We start from the raw sequence: 18,271 nt of genomic DNA, 5'->3' as shown, positions 1-18,271 counted from the left end.
CTTGCCATCCGTGATGTATTTGCAGTTGATTTTAAGAAACTTCTCGGTCAGCGCTTCTTCCTCCTCCGAGGTGGACGATACCACTCTGGCTGGCCGGGTGCAGGCGTGAGCTGGGGACGAGGTGGCCTCCTTCCTAGGGACTCCATCCGAATCCTGTACAGAGGACATAAAGGCCGACCCTCAACAAGCAGGACATGGATATCTGCCGTGTTTGATGAGTTCTTGTGTCTATGGATCTGCATTTGAGGAGTAACGGTTAACATAAAGCCCATATCAGAACTACAGTGGCTCAATAGGCCATGGCTCATCCTCATTCCTGTGTTAAGTGGACAAGAGAATACCTACCCCCCCCAACCCAGTCACCCCCAGATGGGACGCTGGTCTGTCACAGGGATTATGCCCTCATCAACGCTGGTCCCCCTCTTATACAGCTCAGTGGACTGAAGCAATTGGGGTAAAGTGCCTAATTAAAGAGTACAAGAGCAGAGTCTACAGCAGGGACTTGAATCCACAACCTGTCTGCTACATGTCTCATTACCGCTACACTATGCCAGCCTATTTGAGGAGTACAGTTCTGTTAATTTCAAAATACAAAAAAGTCTCGATTTTGCACGGATGACAGCAGCAGGGAGAGTATAATGTGTCTGACGAGAAAGAGCTCTGCTACAGTCCTTATTTGTACCTAGATAGTTTTTTTTATAAACTGCGTGTTGTTCCAAAGGAGAAAGAATGACACTATGCATTCCCTATCACTACAGTATAGTCCAGCATTGCACAGGATTCAGTCCTCACACTGTCAGGTCAACAACGCCAAAACAAGTGATAATGTGGCAAAATACTGTCACAGAATGAGAAAAAAAACTGAAATGGAGTTTTCCTGAGGCCTCCTGCATGTGCTATTAAATATACTGAAAGACTGCCTTAACTGCATGAAAGGAAAAAACTAGTGGAAGAACCAATATGATAAGTATTTGTCCCCACTTATTCATTTACATGTCAATGCGGTAGAAAGGCCTGACAATTATTACCACTGCTGCCGTGAATCACCATGCAGGCTGTACTTTCTGTTGGACAATAAAGCTTGGAATAAATTACCCAACAGATATAAGAATGGGTCTAAAAGCTAGCATGCAATCTACAAAGTGCCACACGGAGGGTATTTAACTTTAAACCACAACAGAAAAAAATTGTGAATCTACAGTTTTTTTTAGAAACCCTGCTGAACTATGAACATGCTGTATTCCACCATGTAGTGGATGGAAAATAACAGGTTTCATAACTTTTCTTGGACAGCCTTTATCAGATATAATTATATTAATATCTCAGAGAAACTACTGTTAATCAATTGATCCCAGTTACCCAGAAAAGGAAAAATAGACCAATCACAACACACCAATAGACTAATCACAACACACCATTGCTTGTCGGACCTTATCAGCTCGAAAGCACAACTCATGAAGAAGCAGGAGGACAATGCAAAATCTGAGTTTAACGATATTTTAAACACTTAAGAGAATTGCCTATTTTCCTTTTAGAGCACTTTAATATTAAGCACATACAGTAAAGGTGAAAAGGTTAAAACATACTTGCAGTTAATTACAATTATGAAACAATTTAATGACCTGGTGAAGTCTGAAGACCTGTAGCATAACCGCATAAAGGAGATGTCAAAAGAAGCTGTGTACTGACAACAAACTTCAGAATCCTAGAGTTCCTAAAGAAGGTGGAGGACAGCCATAAAACCAGCTGAAAAGGACTAATATCGCCTGCTGAAGGACAAAGAAAACAGAGCCAACTTACAGCGTGTCTTGATAGACTAGACAGAACGCTCCAAAGCTGACTGAGAGGGTCGTTTTAATTTTCCCACCCAAAGAAAAGCTTGGAACAACAGTTGTTGAAATTCATATCACTACAGTATCAAAATTCAACATGCAGTAGTCAATACTTTGCAGCTAAAATGCTACGGCTTGCTAGGTCAGATCTACTTTGCCCATTTCTGCCTATAGCAGTGCTTTAGAAAGGTTTTTGAATCATAAATGACAACTTTACATACCCAAAATATTGTTTTCAATATTTGTGTTCAAAGTTGCTGACTATATTGTGGTGTTTTGTATGTTTCTACACACCATTATAATAAATATTATGGTATAAGACATAAACGTTGTCATGAGATAAACCCCATGATCTTTGTCACTATTCAAAATACATGATAACCTATGCAAAACAAATGTACAAGAGTCTGTACTTTGGAGTTTTAAAAGACCTCTTTTGCATTACAGTGGTTAAAATGCCAACAGTCTGGTGCACAGGATAGAACATTGAAGGTTAGGCTCCATCTGAAGCAAAATGTTAGAGCTGTAGGACAAAACATCTTGCTTCTGTACTGAACACTTATGATTTATTAACAACCTGCCTAAGAAGAAACACCACCATCATTGTCAAGTTCTTATAGTTGTATCAGCAAGTTATAGTGGTACGAATCTGAATTCTTTTCAACTTCAGTTTTAAGAGATAATCCCAGTATAAGGAATACTACAGAAATACCCCTATACACTCCTATAAACCTAAATTGTATCGCCTTACTATCTAAATATAACTTTACGTTTTAAGCATCTCTAACTTTGGCTGAGCCACTCATGCTTCACAAAGTGTGAAAGCTGCTCTGCTGTACAATTTCTCTTTGTCCATTAATAACATATTCTTAGCCACTGCCGTGTCTCTGGAGAAGCACTTTCTTTTGAACATGACACAGCATTTTAACACATACAGTACGCACTGCAACTTCACATATACAGATAAAACCCATTTGACTGTGTGGGAGATAACAAGTACATAAGATCTTTTGTGCTGTAAAAATATCAGTGACTGCATCAGCCATGCATTAAATAATCGGCATCTATAAGAACTGCCCCTAATGTACACTGATATAGGTTTCTTGTCCAACATTAAAGGCAGCATATTGCAGATATGTGTGGTCCTGCATCCTCATTCTGACATGTAGTATGTAAATACATATTGTAAAAGAGCAAGAATTTAACAAGACCCTCAAGACAAAAAACACAAGAAAGACATCAAGAAAGACACAGGGATCTTTCATTAAATGTATATGAACTGTTAGTAATAATAATAAATAAAAACATTGAAATATGGGAATGGTGATAAGAAACATGAAAAAGAACATTGGAATATTAGTTAAAGTCTGAAGGAATATTGGCTTCCTTCAGACTTTAACAGTGATTCCATCAGGACTTCCACGCTCCTCTGACTCAAAATCACAAATTCAATCAAACATCACATTTTGGATTTGCACTGCAATATTAAATCACCAAGACTGGGAAGGAAAAACAAAGACAGCATCTTCCATAATTATATTGGATATGATCATCATAATGTAACTGGGGGAATCAAAGTCTACCGTCTAAAAAGTAAAACAGTCAGTTATCTCTAATGAAATAACAAAGCCCTTTAAGCAAGGTTGGTTTTCATTTTTGCTTTCGCAAAGGCCAGCTAATTATTTGTCTGTAGTCTTGAGTTATCCAGATATCTGGATAACTAATAACTGGAAAGTGGGGCGGAGTGGTGGCACTGTGGCTAAGGATCTGTGCCTGTGGCTGGGGAGGTTGCTGGTTCAAATCCCGCGGCTGGCAGAGGAATCCTACTCCTACTGCATAAATGGCTGACCCCTGTTCTGACCCCAAGCTTCTCTCCGTGCCTGTGTGTCTCATGGGGAGCAAGCTGGGGTATGTGAAAAGAGAAATTCCTATTGAAGAAATTGTATATGGCCAATAAAGTGATCTTATCTGAAAGACATTTTGATCTCAAAGGCATCTTGAGGTTCCTTTAGTTTTTTTTCCAATCTTTCTTTAGACATTATTTCACACAATACTCATTGCAGTACTATGTTTTAAGGGTGGCTTTATTCTTTAAACATCTTTCTTTCAAAGCAATTCAAAGCACAAACATTACACGACTGTTTTGACCTATGTAAGGTAGGAAGAATAATAATGAAAACATGCCTTTAAATAAGAAGCTTTTTTGTGGTTTAATTGTTTTACCTATCAGGCCTTATTAATGTTGAATCTGTCACAAAAAACAAGGAGATTAAGTAGACACAATATACAGTAAATCCACTCAAATCTCAAGCTGGTCAGTTGCTCACATATGCTCCTGAAAGACTGGAATCAATTACAAGTGAACCCGGTTAGTCTTCCAAATGGTGGGGAAGAGGCAAAAGAACAGCTGAGACTTATTTAATATCTAAACTTATCAAAAGGCCACATTCATTGGAATTAAGAGCCAGGCTACAACACAAGTCCATCAGTGGCATTCTCGAAAAACTGCAATGCCATTAAAGATAACTGGATCAAGCTGAAACCATTAAGCACTGACAGAATGGATGAGGACTGCGTGCAGGCCATTCAGTCACAGTGTAATGCATTCTCTCACAGTATACCAATGGCTTCAGTGGGTGGGTTCTGTGCTGGGGTCTTCTAAGACCAAAATGACACTTCCATCAGTCCACTGTTTCATGTTTCAAGAGAGAATATAAGATTGTGCATACTTTGTGCGCCTGAGATTTACAGAGGCTGAGGGCTTTCACCCTTCTGAACAGTGCACCTTTGGTAGGCTCCTCATCATTATTCACTAGAAAATTATTTTTCTGTTGTTTCAGGCTTGAGCTCCCTCTTTTCAGTCGTTATGTATTGGCGTTCTTCCAAATAATTACTATTCTCTATTTGGAGAACACCCCATGCTCTGCACCCCATCCATAACCAACTGGATAACTGGACTTGGTGTTAGTGGGGCCAGCAGGGGGCGCTCACCCTGCAGCTCACGTGGGTCCTAACGCCCCCAGTGTAGTGACAGGGAGACTATACTGTAAACAGGTGCCGTTCTTCGGATGAGACGTAAAACCGAGGTCCTGACTCTCTGTGGTCATTAAAAATCCCAGGGTGTTTCTTGAAAAGAGTAGGGGTGTACCCCGGCGTCCTGGCCAAATTTCCCATTGGCCTTTATCAATCATGGCCTCCTAACAATCCCCCTCTATGAATTGGGTTCATTACTCTGCTCTCCTCCCCACTGATAGCTGATGTGTGGTGAGCATTCTGGCGCACTATGGCTGCCGTCGCATCATCCAGGTGGATGCTGCACATTGGTGGTGGTGGAGGGGAGTTCCCCATTACCTGTAAAGCGCTTTGAGTGGAATGTCCAGAAAAGCGCTATATAAGTGTAAGCAATTATTATAATTATTATTATTATAAGCAAAGTGTCAGTTTTTGGAGGCCACGCCAGGTACTAGTGTTGAGCGTGCAGGTATCTGTCTACGTGAAGTCAGGCATCTGCAACAGCCTCCTCTGTGATAACTGTGATCGGTTTTGAAATTACATACCAAAGAGTCCCTCCCCCTGCCTGTAATGGACTGCCATCCTGTCCAGGGTGGGGGCAGTTATGTGCTCTGAGTTTTGTTTTGTGTCCAACGCTACCAGCAATGCAAAACCCCAGACCAGTAGATACACATTTTTGTATTTTCTTGGGAGGATGCTTTTTTTATTTTTACACCATTAGATATACATGAACGGATGAATGGAAACCTTGTCAGCAGTTTATGAAGCGACTTTGCCCAGATAAGTACAAGTAAGAGGAGGAAGAATTGTGGAACTATGGACCAAACTGCAGGGGAGGTGTGAAACGCAATTATATGAAAGGAAACTACAAAAGTCGATGAATGTGTCAAATTAAGAGTACCTCGCTGCTTCCTCTCTCCTGTTTGTCTTGGGCAGCTTATGTGTGGTCAGTTAATTGCTCTTTCACATTGAAAAACAAGTGCAAAATGTAGGTTTTTTCTAAATTTGGAAAAAAAAAGTGCAGGTACATTATCAGAAAACATAAGCGCAGAGATTAATTTCCCATGTTTCACTTCAAAAAGAAAAAGCTTTGTGAAAAACAGATCATTTTACCTGTCATAGCTGTTTCAAAAATTTGAAATGGCACTGGGTAAATATGATCTGAAATACAATGAATAAACCTACAACAATATAGGAAAGTTAATTGAGTGCCTAATTACTGTAGGATTTCTAGGCTTCTGTTGAAAGTTTACTATTTTTAATATTTCAGGTGGGTAGCTGCGTCAGCATGCGTAGGCTGCAAAGGAACAAGTAATAGGTTTATTCCATGCTGAAAAAAAGAAGAAAGAGAACACAACGTTTCGGCCGTGGAGCCTTCTTCAGGTGTCAACACCTGAAGAAGGCTCCACGGCCGAAACGTTGTGTTCTCTTTCTTCTTTTTTTCAGCATGGAATAAACCTATTACTTGTTCATTTTTAATATTTGATGTTTATCAGCTTAAAACGCTATAATAACTTCTTTTAACATAACCCTCTAAAACCACCAGTACCCTTAAACTTGTAACAATCTGTAGCACCACACAGTGGAAACATTATGCATTGCAGTCATAATTTATTAGCTTTCTTGAGCATAACATCTTTTTCAATTTAAAATGAAACCGCTGAACCAATCATGAATTTCACCCCTAGGCATTTAAATCCTTGGTACTAATTGCTGAGTAATTTAGGTCCTACATTTTCCTACAGAAAAGCAACAAAATAAAAAAAAAAGAATAATCTCCTCACATAAATGCAATAAACAGGCGTGTTGTAATTAATCTCCTGCTTCTTCAAATGAAGAAAACGCCCTATGACAGCCATTAAAGTGGCCTCTCCTGTCTCGCTCACTTGTTTATAGTCCCTATATTTAGAACAACACAGCAGGACGTGTGAGGAAATGTAAAGGAAGGGGTCAGTGAATAAGCAGCAAGGCTCAGTGCCGACGTCAAGAGGCACAGAAGGCACTGGGAACAGAAATGACTTGTTCTTCCTTTGAAATGACAGAAATCCAGTATCTTGCCAAACATTATAATGAGTGCAAACACAGCCTTCTCCTGCAGGGTGCTGGAATATTTCCGTCATAGAACTACAGTAGATGCCTGTTCAAGGATAGGATGTGTTAAGGATATACATTCATTATAGGATATTATGTTACTATGTTCATATTAAAAATTCAACTGCATATTAATCTGGCTTCTTACATAAATTACATAGCTATTTTTTCCAAATGTTTTATCTTCTAGTAACTACTGGCAATAATCTCATTAATCCAGTAAACAAGTCTCAAAGCCACTACGAATTCTTAAAGATCTATTTAAACTGTCATACTCCATTTCTAAGAAAGCAAATGAAATCCAAGCCTAGACAAAAAGAACATTAAACGTTTAATCACCACCACTTTAAAAAAAACATCTCACAGGTTAAACTAAATTTAACCTAGGAAACAAACTCTAAAGAGACAGAACTGAGACAGTGACCTTCCTGATGTGTTTAGAAACTTGACCTATCCACCAAGCACATGATTCGAAAACATCAATAAAGAAAGCCATTGCAATATGAAAAAAATACCACTGCCAATGGTAAGGATGTAAAAGAATTCCTTAATTGGTAATACAGCATCAGTTCAAGCATGACAACAAGTCTAATATGTTGCTTGCACAGATGCATTCTGAACCTCTTCCTTCGGTTGTATAAAAAATAACTAATTAAAAATCAATTAAATAATTACTCAAAACTTCAGCACTTCTTGGACTAAATCATTAATTCGTATCACAGCCCATACTGTATCACTCTCCAGAACATCAGACTTTGCATCTGTGAAATAATTTTATTAAAAGGGTATAATCACCAGCTTGTTAGGCTATATTACATAAACCTATTAAGTTCTCTAAATGTCGAGAAGGCTTTTCTAAAGCTTAACTCCCCCTTCATCACATTGAGCCTGGACTGAGAAACAGTAAGGAAAAATCCTGTTTCTGTGACAGAAGCTGATTGAAAAAGTTTCAGTGTTTATTTAAAATTTACAATGTCACTTTAGACTGTCTAGAAAGATAGTCACATAGTAAGTGGCAATTATAAAGAAAATTACAATGCTGGGCTGACTGAAAAAAAATATTTTGCCAATACCTCTTCTCTAATGCAAGTCACGATGAGTTGAACATTTATACTTGCTAAAAGACTATGACTTTGAGTTTAATCGTCATGCATTCCGGGACTCCTTTTTAATGGAAATTTAATTTTAACAAGATCACAGGAACCTCACAGAAACACTTCAGATTCATTCCTGTTAAGCATACTCTCAATTAAACAAAGTGCGCACTTGTGTGTCCATGCAAGTATCCACAGTATATAGAAAGGAGATTAATGATAGCAGGAAACAGGAAAGATGAGGCGTGCGCTGAATTTTGAAGCAAGAATTCCTGTAAGGGTGAAATTGTGAAGTGACAGTTACAGCTGCTGCCTCAGGGGTCCCGGGTTCAATCCCATCCTTGGGCATCTGTCTGTGAGGAGTCAGTGTGTTCTTCCTATGGTTTCAGCTGTTTTTTCGCTGGGAGCTCTGGCTTCCTTAAACCTCCTAAAGACATGCTGGGAAGGAATGAGTATTCTAAATTGTCCATTTCCCCTAGCGCTGGACTGCTATCCCATCCAGGGCAGAGAAATCAGGAACTGGACATCCATTCCTCTGTTTCCAGGACAGGTGGTGCATTAGCTGCCCACAGACAATGGATGGAATTTCTCTTTGTCAATACATTCCAACATGAGAACGCTCAAGTACTTCTCCCAGGTTCCAGGAGCACCCAAAATGGACTCTGCTTACTTTTTTAAGATACCTGTGAGACATGCTTCATTGTGTTACAATCCACAAATCTTACTATGCTGGAAGTAACACAACAATTGCTTGTTTATACTGTCATGTACTTCTAAAAACATTTTTTTTTCCATTCACAAAAATGTTACATTTCTTAAAATACAGATGTGAATTAAGCTTATAGGGCACAATTTTTTTTTATTTGTGGGGAATACATCTTTCTAAAATGGCAATAGGTAAATGTTTTCACAGAGTATAAGATTTAGAAATGTTTTTGTGTGTTAGGGATTTTAAATAAGGTATAAAAAGCATTTTTGTACTTTTGTTTGTAGGTAGGGGTTTGTTAGGCAAATTAATGTTTAACCTGTATTTTTATGGACAAAATTCCTTTACTGTTGCTTCACTATATATATCAATTGGACTTTTCTGGAATGTAACCTGGATGGACAATGGGGCTCATCTCACAGAAACAAGTCCCCAGTCCCACTTCCCAAAGATGACAGAAACCCTTCGGCGGCGTTTCCCCGAACATGTCTGCGTACCGTGACTTTTTCGACCTCTGCCTCGGATGAAGTTGGTGACAAAGGGCTGATGGGACTAATGGAGGGAGAGCTCTCAACACTGGAAATGTACTCTGGGTCTGGAACGTACAGAACCTGCAAAACAGGACCAGAAGTCTTCTTGTTGAAGAACTGGCATCAGGTTGAAATCACAAGACATGACAGTACGGAAAACATCCTGATAAATTACAGAGCATGACTTTACTATGAAGTGACTTTTAAATGTATTGCAAGCTCAGGCAACAGAGAACAAATACTAATTCTTTAATACCAATATACTGTATTACCATCTTCTTTAGAAAGAGAAACATGAAATTTGAACTTGAGAGATAATTACGCTACAGTGAAAGCTATTTGCCAGGCAAATGTGACCCTCTGGGCTGAGGCAGCTTTCAGCAAATTTTAATCTATTTCAATAGGAAAGAGAATTGCAGCATGTGGCTCATTTTCATTTTAGGGGAAGGACTAAAACTCAAGGAAGATTTAAGGACAGGGCCATTCGGGTCTGCTCTTTCCACAATTTGCAATAAGTAAAGATCTGAGCTCCTGTTTTCTCATTAAGGGGTTTAAGAACTATTTTAATTTGTTATGACCCCACCTCCCTCTCAAAATGTTTTGGAGACAAGAACTGTGAATGAATTCAGCCTGCTGCCCATGTACTGGACAAGTAAAGCCACAGACATGGCCATTTCCCCCAGCTGGGTCTGTCTTAAATTCCAGTTTTTAACATTCACCCAAATGAATGTTTCACATAAAAGGTTAAAGCATTGAAGAATTACTCTGACATTAAACAAACAAAATAGGAGTGTTTGTACTAAAGATGTACTGCGAAAATATGACAGGGTGGGGGTTTTCCAAAATTGTTTTTCATTATTTCAGGACAAAAGAGAAGTTTTCAAATAGAGCCTACCAAGAACAATGCATACAAAGTATTTTTACAGCATTCAGGCATTTAACAATTGAATTTGGATATGCTGCACTCTTGGTGTTGATGAAGGGCTAATGAAAAACTCCAGAGGCACCCCAACAGGCAATCTCGAGAAGTCGAGTGGAAGCTCAAGACCAGGGGTACATTTTGAAAATAGGTTTTTCATTGCATGCTCAATGTCGACCGAGCAAAAGAATCTTGATGACAGAAATAATTTCCATCCACAAGTACAGCACTTTAGAATCAGAATGATCCTCTTTGTTTCTTAAGTGCCCAGGTCTTTAATAAAGATTACTGGAAGACACACAGCTCATGAGTAGGCTGTTTGTGAAACTGAGCATGTGAACAAAATAACACAAAATACCTCTTGAAAGCAAATGCTTGATTTATTTTATTCTGTACGTTAATGGAGCAATCAGATCAGATGGAGTTGTGTCTTTAAAGACTTCTTAAGGAACATAGCCAGGAAAAATCTGTCCTTTTGCTGGGCTGCACAAATATGACAATATGTTCTGTACCTGACCGGGGACAACTGCTCTGGAGAAAAGCTTGTTCAACTGGACAAGCTCATTGGGAGTGGTGTCGAACTTCAATGCAATGCTGTTCAACGTGTCCCTTGATTCCACCTGAACAAAAAAGAAACGCAAAAAAAAAATCATCATGCAAGTTCTTTGGTTTGTCAGGAAGAAAAACCCTTAGCAGGGCTATCACAAAGCCAGGTGCTGCCATCCTCTGAGACAACACTGGACAGCTGTGATGATAGCTGACCGATGAGTAGGAGAATTCAGACTCACTCCTGTATTCTTCATGCCTGGTCAATCCTGTCCGTTAACCTACAATTCACCCAACACACGAAAAACACTTTCGTGCGCAGTGAGAGACTTGATGGTTGAGAAAGAACTGGTTACTAGACAATGGAGGGTGGATGGAAAGAATTAATTTTTCTTAAATTAAGCTCCTGTGCTGTTTTGCTTGCCGAACTACATCCCTAATACAAATTTAGGAAACAACGGCTGACTCCACTTCTGCTTGTCTGATACACAATAGGCACAATCCTGCTACGGATGTTTTACTAAAACATTTAAGCAATGCTTATAATATTATAGTGCAATGAGTAAGTGCTAGTAATTATTCACTCAGAATCTTACCATGAAAATAATATTGCACAGAAAATAGAAAACAATAAAATGCAGAAGCCTAATCTTCAAATTGTTTGTACGCAAAAAGCTTAATCTTAAAATTAAAAGCTCATCTAATGTTTTCTTTAGAGTAGAACTTTAAATTGTGAACATAAAAACAAAAGTATTTACTTGTCCTTTAAAGTGCAGCAATAAATAACTGATTTAAAAACTTGTAATTGGTTAGCATCTGGTTACACAGATGCGCAAAAGAGCAAAGCCTTCCTACTCAGCTATACAAACATCTTCCAGAAGTGCCCTCGACCTACTAGACAAAACACTGAAGCAAACATTAGCACTAAAAAGCCTTCTGAGGTCTTTAAAATGCCACATTTCTCAAAATTAATAAAAGAGAACACAAGAGTTAGGGCGTAACGAAAAAAGCAACATTGCTGTGCTCATTAAAATTAATTGCAACACATGTAAGATCATTTTCCTAACCCAATCAGATGTTTTATGGGAGGCTATGGAAATTGTGCTAGAAAACACAACAGCCTTTCCTTGGCAATGAACAACTGAAGCAATAATGTGGTTCTTTGCACTATAGCACAACTAAATTCTAAAATGATATACAGTTATCAGTAGGGCTTTCTGATATCTTTAATAAGATAATCCTAAACTATACTACTAGTAAAATGGGTGTAACACATGTGATTGAATCTGCTTGTTTATCATAATGAGCAGGAAGATAGGACGTTTTAAGATTTTTTAAAATGAAAAGCTACTATATAACAATTTTGGTAGCTCATAAAAACATTGGGATTTCTGATCTGAAGTGCCTCATAATCAAGAAAAGCCGTGTTACAAATCCATAATGATACCTGGAGATCAAAGGTTAACTTTCAGGTACCACTCTAACAAAAATGCCGTCAGTCTTGTTGCAGCTGGGGTCCCCAGGGGATCAGCTCACTAACCTCGCTCCTGTAATTGTGTGCAATCTCAGTCACACACATGGAAGTACCAATCTTGGCTAGGGACCCACAGGGCCTTCACAGTGGCCTAGGATATCCCTGAAGGAAACCGATAGGGATTCATTTGTTTCACTGGTTCATTGCAAAATCCTTTGAACAGCTCAGGGACAAATGTAGCCAGAAGGCTTTTGAATCTTGAGCAGGGAAAATGGTGAATTTCAAATGTGATGTCTAACATGACAGATGCCTGTGCAAGACAAATGCTATTTTAGAGACTACCAAGGTTTCCCCGAGTAAAACACTGAAAGACGTTTCTTGTATTTGTATTTAGGTGTATATGCATAGAAGTCCACATTATTTGACTGCCTCTTACCTCTAGGCACCCATGTTTAGATCAGATGCTTTATAGGTTTATATACAAATAACCAGAGCTTGGTGAAATCAAAAACTCAGCGAGAAATGTGGAAGAAATGGGGATTATGCTAAACGATGAAATTAAAATTGACAGATTTTTCAACAAGCCAAAAACATACAATGCCTCCACTGATAATAAACCTTGATTATCTATAACTAAAAATATGCCTTAATACAATATTTAGTTTTAAATCTAAATTTACATTGCTTTTACATTTAATGAACATGTTTATAAAACAATAGCATTTATTACATGACAACATTTCATTACTATTTAATTACCCTGTTAAAGAAGACAGGGTGATTCATGATGTCCACAGCTTGTAAGGTGATGTATGTTTAACACTGACAGTTCATAGCTGGTAAAACAAAAACTAAAGGAACCACCAGCTGTGAAAAATAGCTAAAGAGACCTTTTTTGATTAGACTGGAAGCACTATCAATCAGATCTCAATCATAATTCGGGCTTACATAACAAAATCAGGAACATACAGTATGTGTAAAGGAAGAAGTGGTTAGCGTGGGAGATTTTCATTTTCCGCACATAGACTGTGAAACCTCATCGGCCAAAAATAAAATGGCAGACATGACTAACAGCTGCTTTCTTCCTCATTTGTCAGACCACCTGCCAGAGGGGGACTGTCTGTACAGATCCAGTCTTTAAGAATCAAAACAGACTAATGAAAACAGACTGGAGCCCATCCTCAGGGAACTGTGATCACAACATGGTATGCTTTGAAGTCTATTTTGAAACTGCAAGGGTAGAGTATAATGGAATGAGATAATAATGGAATCAGCAAGGAAAGGAAGACAAGATATTTTGCTCGGAATGCATAACAGATTCAGGCCAAGAGGAGACTGTTGAGGCCAGAGCAAACAAGTCAAGGGCAAGAAAACATTAAATGGTATAATAAATAAATTAAAAACACTAGGGAGAAAGAAAGTACAAAAATAACCAATAAAGAAAAAGATCTACTCGAAGAAAAGGGATATAACTGTGAGTACATGCAGGAAAAGGTTATTGCAAAGGCTACGAGAAAGTGTTGTAATGACGACTAAAACTCAAGTTGAAGACAGACTAGAAAGTTCTATACTAAACCTGTAGGAGAGGTGGAAGTGTTACAGGTACTAGAAGCCCTTAAAGCTGCAAGGCGTGATGTTATTCTACCAATTCTATTAAAGGAAATAAGTAATGTTAATCAAACAAGTTTAACAAAAGTGTTCTAACAGCTACTAAAGACAAGAGTAATACCCATTGACATGAAAATTAATAATGCACCAGCCTTTTGTAAAAAAAAGAAAACTGAAACCAAGTAATTACAAATCATTAAGTTCTAAGAATGTAAAAATGAAGAAATCAATATGATGCTTTTAAGTTCATGTGGGGCAAAAATAAAAATATCAACAGAATGTTACAACGTATAGTTAAAAGAATATAATTTACATGAAGGGATGCTACAGTTTGTTGAAACTGTACAATGCTCAAGAGCTCATACTGCATAGAACATTGTTCAACAAATTACTGAAAAAGGTCCTGCTACTCAGGAATCAGTCCAGAAGAGAATCTGATATATTCCTGGGTTTAAAAGTATGCCTTACCTAGTCTGACATGTTAAAAGAACTTAAGCTCTTTAGTCCTGAACACACAAGGCTATGAGGCAACCAGATTCAAGCACTCCGAACCCTCAACATGGCACTGACAATCAAGCCAACCCGCCAGACTTCTTCCAAATCAACAGTGAAAAGCAAGTCAGGAAAGGTAAGTGAACACGGAGGAGGAGATGTAATAAAATTGAGATCAAGCGGCACTTTTTTTTACACAAATTGTTGTGGGAGTCTTGAAGTCAGCCACGTTGTTAAAGCTGGGACTCTCTGACGGCTTCTGAGAAACAGCTAGATGAAATCCTATGACCAGTTATCAACCAGCAGCCAAACAAGTTAGATGGGTAGAAGTGGTATTCTCTCATTTGAAATATTCCCCAAGTTCTTATTTACTGTGACTTTTCATAATATGCAAGGAACTACGAACATAGTTAACATCCAAGTAGGAAACAACCCAAAAAGGTTTCGTAAAGGAACAATAACGGATCAAATTTCTATTAGTCAAGCACAAACGTCACCCAGGAATGCTGGTACTTACTAGTAATCACTTTCACGGCGGGTCCTGCTGCTTAATTAAACCCGGCTATTAAGCACTTATTAGTTTGTGCCTGGAAAGACCAGCAAGCTTGTTCTACCTGCAAATTGCTGACACTAGGTTTATAATAGGCAGTGATTAACTTGGGCGCATGTACATTTCTCTCCAATAAGCTCAGAAGTAGAGTTTACCCTTACAAATGAATTGATTTATAGGAAATGAGATAGCTGGCGTTTTGAAGAAAGAAAAGAAACTGGAACTTCTTTATTGATTCATTTTGCCTTGAGACACAAAAAGAATAGGAGCTAAGAATATCTGCTCTTTTCCAGTAAGTTTGCAGGAATGGAATTTACATAAACCAGCTTAAGCTATGCAGAACAAAAACATAAATCAAGATTTATTTAAAAACAAGCATAAAATCAAGAGCCAGAGGGAAAACAAGCAGCTGGAACAGGAGATATTGCTCACAGCAAAGGGAAAGATTCCCCTGCAGTAGATATCTGACATCAGCAGCTGAAATCCCCTGGCCCAGCTCCATCTACCCCTGTCCACTACACTGGCTTTCCTCATCTTGCCCATCAATAGCATGCAGCCCACACTCTGTCCTGGTCAACCTCCCAGCCTCCTGATTCAGCACACAGAGAGAAACAATTGAAAGACTCAGCTGGTTGAGGTCCGTCCAACACCATCAACGGGATGAGCACAGACAAATGGGAAGCCTTTCATCTGAGATTTTCCACGCCAATTCCAGAGGGTGGCTGAGATACCCATCAGCTCTATACAACGGGACCACGATACGGATTATTGAGAGCGAGGATGCTGCTCAGTTTACGGGGGGACAGCATTAATGGGCTTCACTGGATAAGAGGAGACTGTTGGAAGTTTCACCACTCCTCAGGACTGGCAGTACCATTCAAGTCTCCTGTGGCTGCAGGCCTGCATTAGGCTACAGTGGGCAACCAGTATCTTGTGTGGGATACAGGTATAATGCTCACATCTGCAAGAAGCGACAGGAAGAAACCTTGCGTACGACTGCACACACAACACAAGCTCTCCTTAAGGAAGAGGTAACTGGATTCTTTCATCAGGGTGGGGACCCACAGGTGACACAAAAAGTGGCCGGGCTGGAATATGAACTTCTCCCCCATTTATTGTTAGGGTCCAAGACAAATATGATGGGAGTTAGGCTCAGGTATAAGACTGAAATAGGATGTTTTTTTCTGTTCAACGAGCACACACCCAGTCTCGTTTGCCAAATTAAACGCAGCATTCAACAAATAATACATCTGCAGTTCTGGCAGCCAGAGGCGAGTGGGACAGTCAGCTGTGCAGTGCTCTTGCTCAGTCAGTTTAACTGTGCAACATTTGCTCCCAGGCCTGTACTATTTTAACTTGACTGAGGTGTCTCAGAACAGACAGATCAATCGATCAGTTGCTACATGTGGCTTTCAGCGGAGGAGGCAGATGATATACAGTTTTCAAACAGCCTTTTTAAAGTGAAATGTATAGTATTTAATTCATTTCTAAGCCACATGTTTTCAGTATACTAAACCCTGATAATAGGAAAATTGTTTTCTGCTCATTTTATCCATCTATTCATTTTCTAACCACTTTATCCACTACACAGCTGCAGGGAACGTTAAGCAAAAACTTGCAAACTTCACACAGATAGCAGCCCTTACCCCCAGAGCTGCAAGGCAGCAATGTTAATCACTTTGTCACAGTGATGCCCAGTGCATAAACTATTCTTTACTGATTACTGATTATTTGCACGATAAAATATATTATTTTATCACCACAACATGCTGTCAGTGATATAAAATGGATGTACATATAAGTCTGTTATTTATGGGAATGTGTACGATTGCAGATTAAGCTTCCTACGAAAAATACCCAAACCAGAAAGCCACCTGATTCCCTGTAAGGGTCATGGCAACCTAAACCCATCCCTGGAAACAGAGGGTTCAAGGCCAGTCTTCCTCCTGGATGGCGTACCAGTCCACTGCAGGGTATAACACACACAAGCACACTGGTTAAAACTGGGTTAGGGTTCGGGACTGGTAACTGGAATCCCGGGTGAGACACTGCTCTTGTAACCTGCAGCAAGGAACTGCACACAGATTGCTTCAGTAACATACCCACCTGTATACAGTAAAAGGGTACAATGAGGATAATCCATTACTTGTTCCTTTGTGCCACAATAATTTAGTTGATTCAGAGAAACCCATTAACTGAGCCAGCATGCCTTTTTATAAGGTGGGGGGAAACTGGGGTATTGGAGAAAACAAGCATGAACATGGTGAAAAACTCCATGCATGAGGAGCCTCAGCACAGATATGAACCCAGCACCCAAGAGTTATGTGGCATCAGTGCTAACAGCCCTGCCAGCGTGTAGCCCACACAGAAGCACGTTTTAAGGCATTATTGGAAAACGACTGGCATTTAAAATTTGAGGTTCGCACATATTCTAAGCTTTCGTCTTATCTGGATCAGTGCTGAAATCTGCTGTGAAAATCACAGGCTGATAGTGGGTATGGCTGCTGGCAGAAGCAATACAAGCTGTACATCTGCGATACATGCTTTGCACCAGGTTGCAGATGCCATCTAAATGGGACGGTGTCCCATCTCTCTTGCACAGCCTGGATAAGCATGTCAGTGCGCCCACGGCACAGCTGCAAGAAGAAAACTCATCTCGCGAGAAAGACGCTGCTTCACGAGCTGCACAAGAACATCCCCTGTCCCGCAGGAACAGCTGTCACCTGGACTTGAGCAATAACAATAATAATAATAATAATAATAATAATAATAATAATAATAATAATTGCTTACACTTATATAGCGCTTTTCTGGACACTCCACTCAAAGCGCTTTACAGGTAATGGGGACTCCCCTCCACCACCACCAATGTGCAGCCCCACCTCGATGATGTACTGTAGCACGGTGCTGTCAGGCAGACATCAATCAACGACAAGCGAGCTTCTGTAGTAACTAGACACTCCTGCCCAGACCATCACCATCAAACTGACAGCTAATTGTACAAAACAATTAGCGCATTTTTCTGTGTGTCCCCCACCATGCTGTGGTGACAGCTATCGGGGAGGTCTGCTAAAGAGGACCAGGGACCACTGCTGGAGAGCCCACCTGAGGAAGACACACCAAGGGCAGGAATCGTTCTTCTCTTGATAAGCAGAACATTGCCACACGCAACAGGTTAAATCACCTCAGCACGTGTTCCCCCTCTCGCTCATGAGGCGATTGGAGTTTATCAGTCAGTCGCGAATGATCAATTAATTAAAATGACACCAACGCTTATACAAAATCTACTTTATTTTGAAACAACACACAGTTCTTAAGATTTTATTGAATGTTAATACCTGTGTCTAACTGTGTAAAGTGTCTTTTAATGCTCAGTGTATTTAATGAGTGCTTGGAATACACACAATGATATAAAAT

General features: G+C 39.5%; 1 protein-coding gene across 4 annotated transcripts in view; it reads right to left on the bottom strand.

Annotated features, from left to right (window-relative positions):
* Positions 1-18,271, bottom strand: part of LOC148651071 (oxidation resistance protein 1A-like) — a 171,978-nt gene that overhangs the window by 30,594 nt on the left and 123,113 nt on the right. For all 4 annotated transcript variants that reach the window (XM_088600923.1, XM_088600927.1, XM_088600925.1 and 1 more), the window contains 3 exons: positions 10,697-10,804; positions 9,233-9,346; positions 1-153 (listed from right to left, as the gene is read on the bottom strand). In XM_088600923.1, coding sequence (XP_088457049.1) covers positions 1-153; positions 9,233-9,346; positions 10,697-10,804 — 375 coding nt within the window. The remainder of the gene's footprint in view (positions 154-9,232; positions 9,347-10,696; positions 10,805-18,271) is intronic.

Source organism: Lepisosteus platostomus, chromosome 12 (assembly GCF_059453375.1).
Source record: "Lepisosteus platostomus isolate fLepPlt1 chromosome 12, fLepPlt1.hap1, whole genome shotgun sequence".
NCBI classification, from domain to species: Eukaryota; Metazoa; Chordata; class Actinopteri; order Semionotiformes; family Lepisosteidae; genus Lepisosteus; species Lepisosteus platostomus.
The sequence above is the reverse complement of the archived record's forward strand: the minus strand, read 5'-3'. Positions and strand labels throughout refer to the sequence as shown.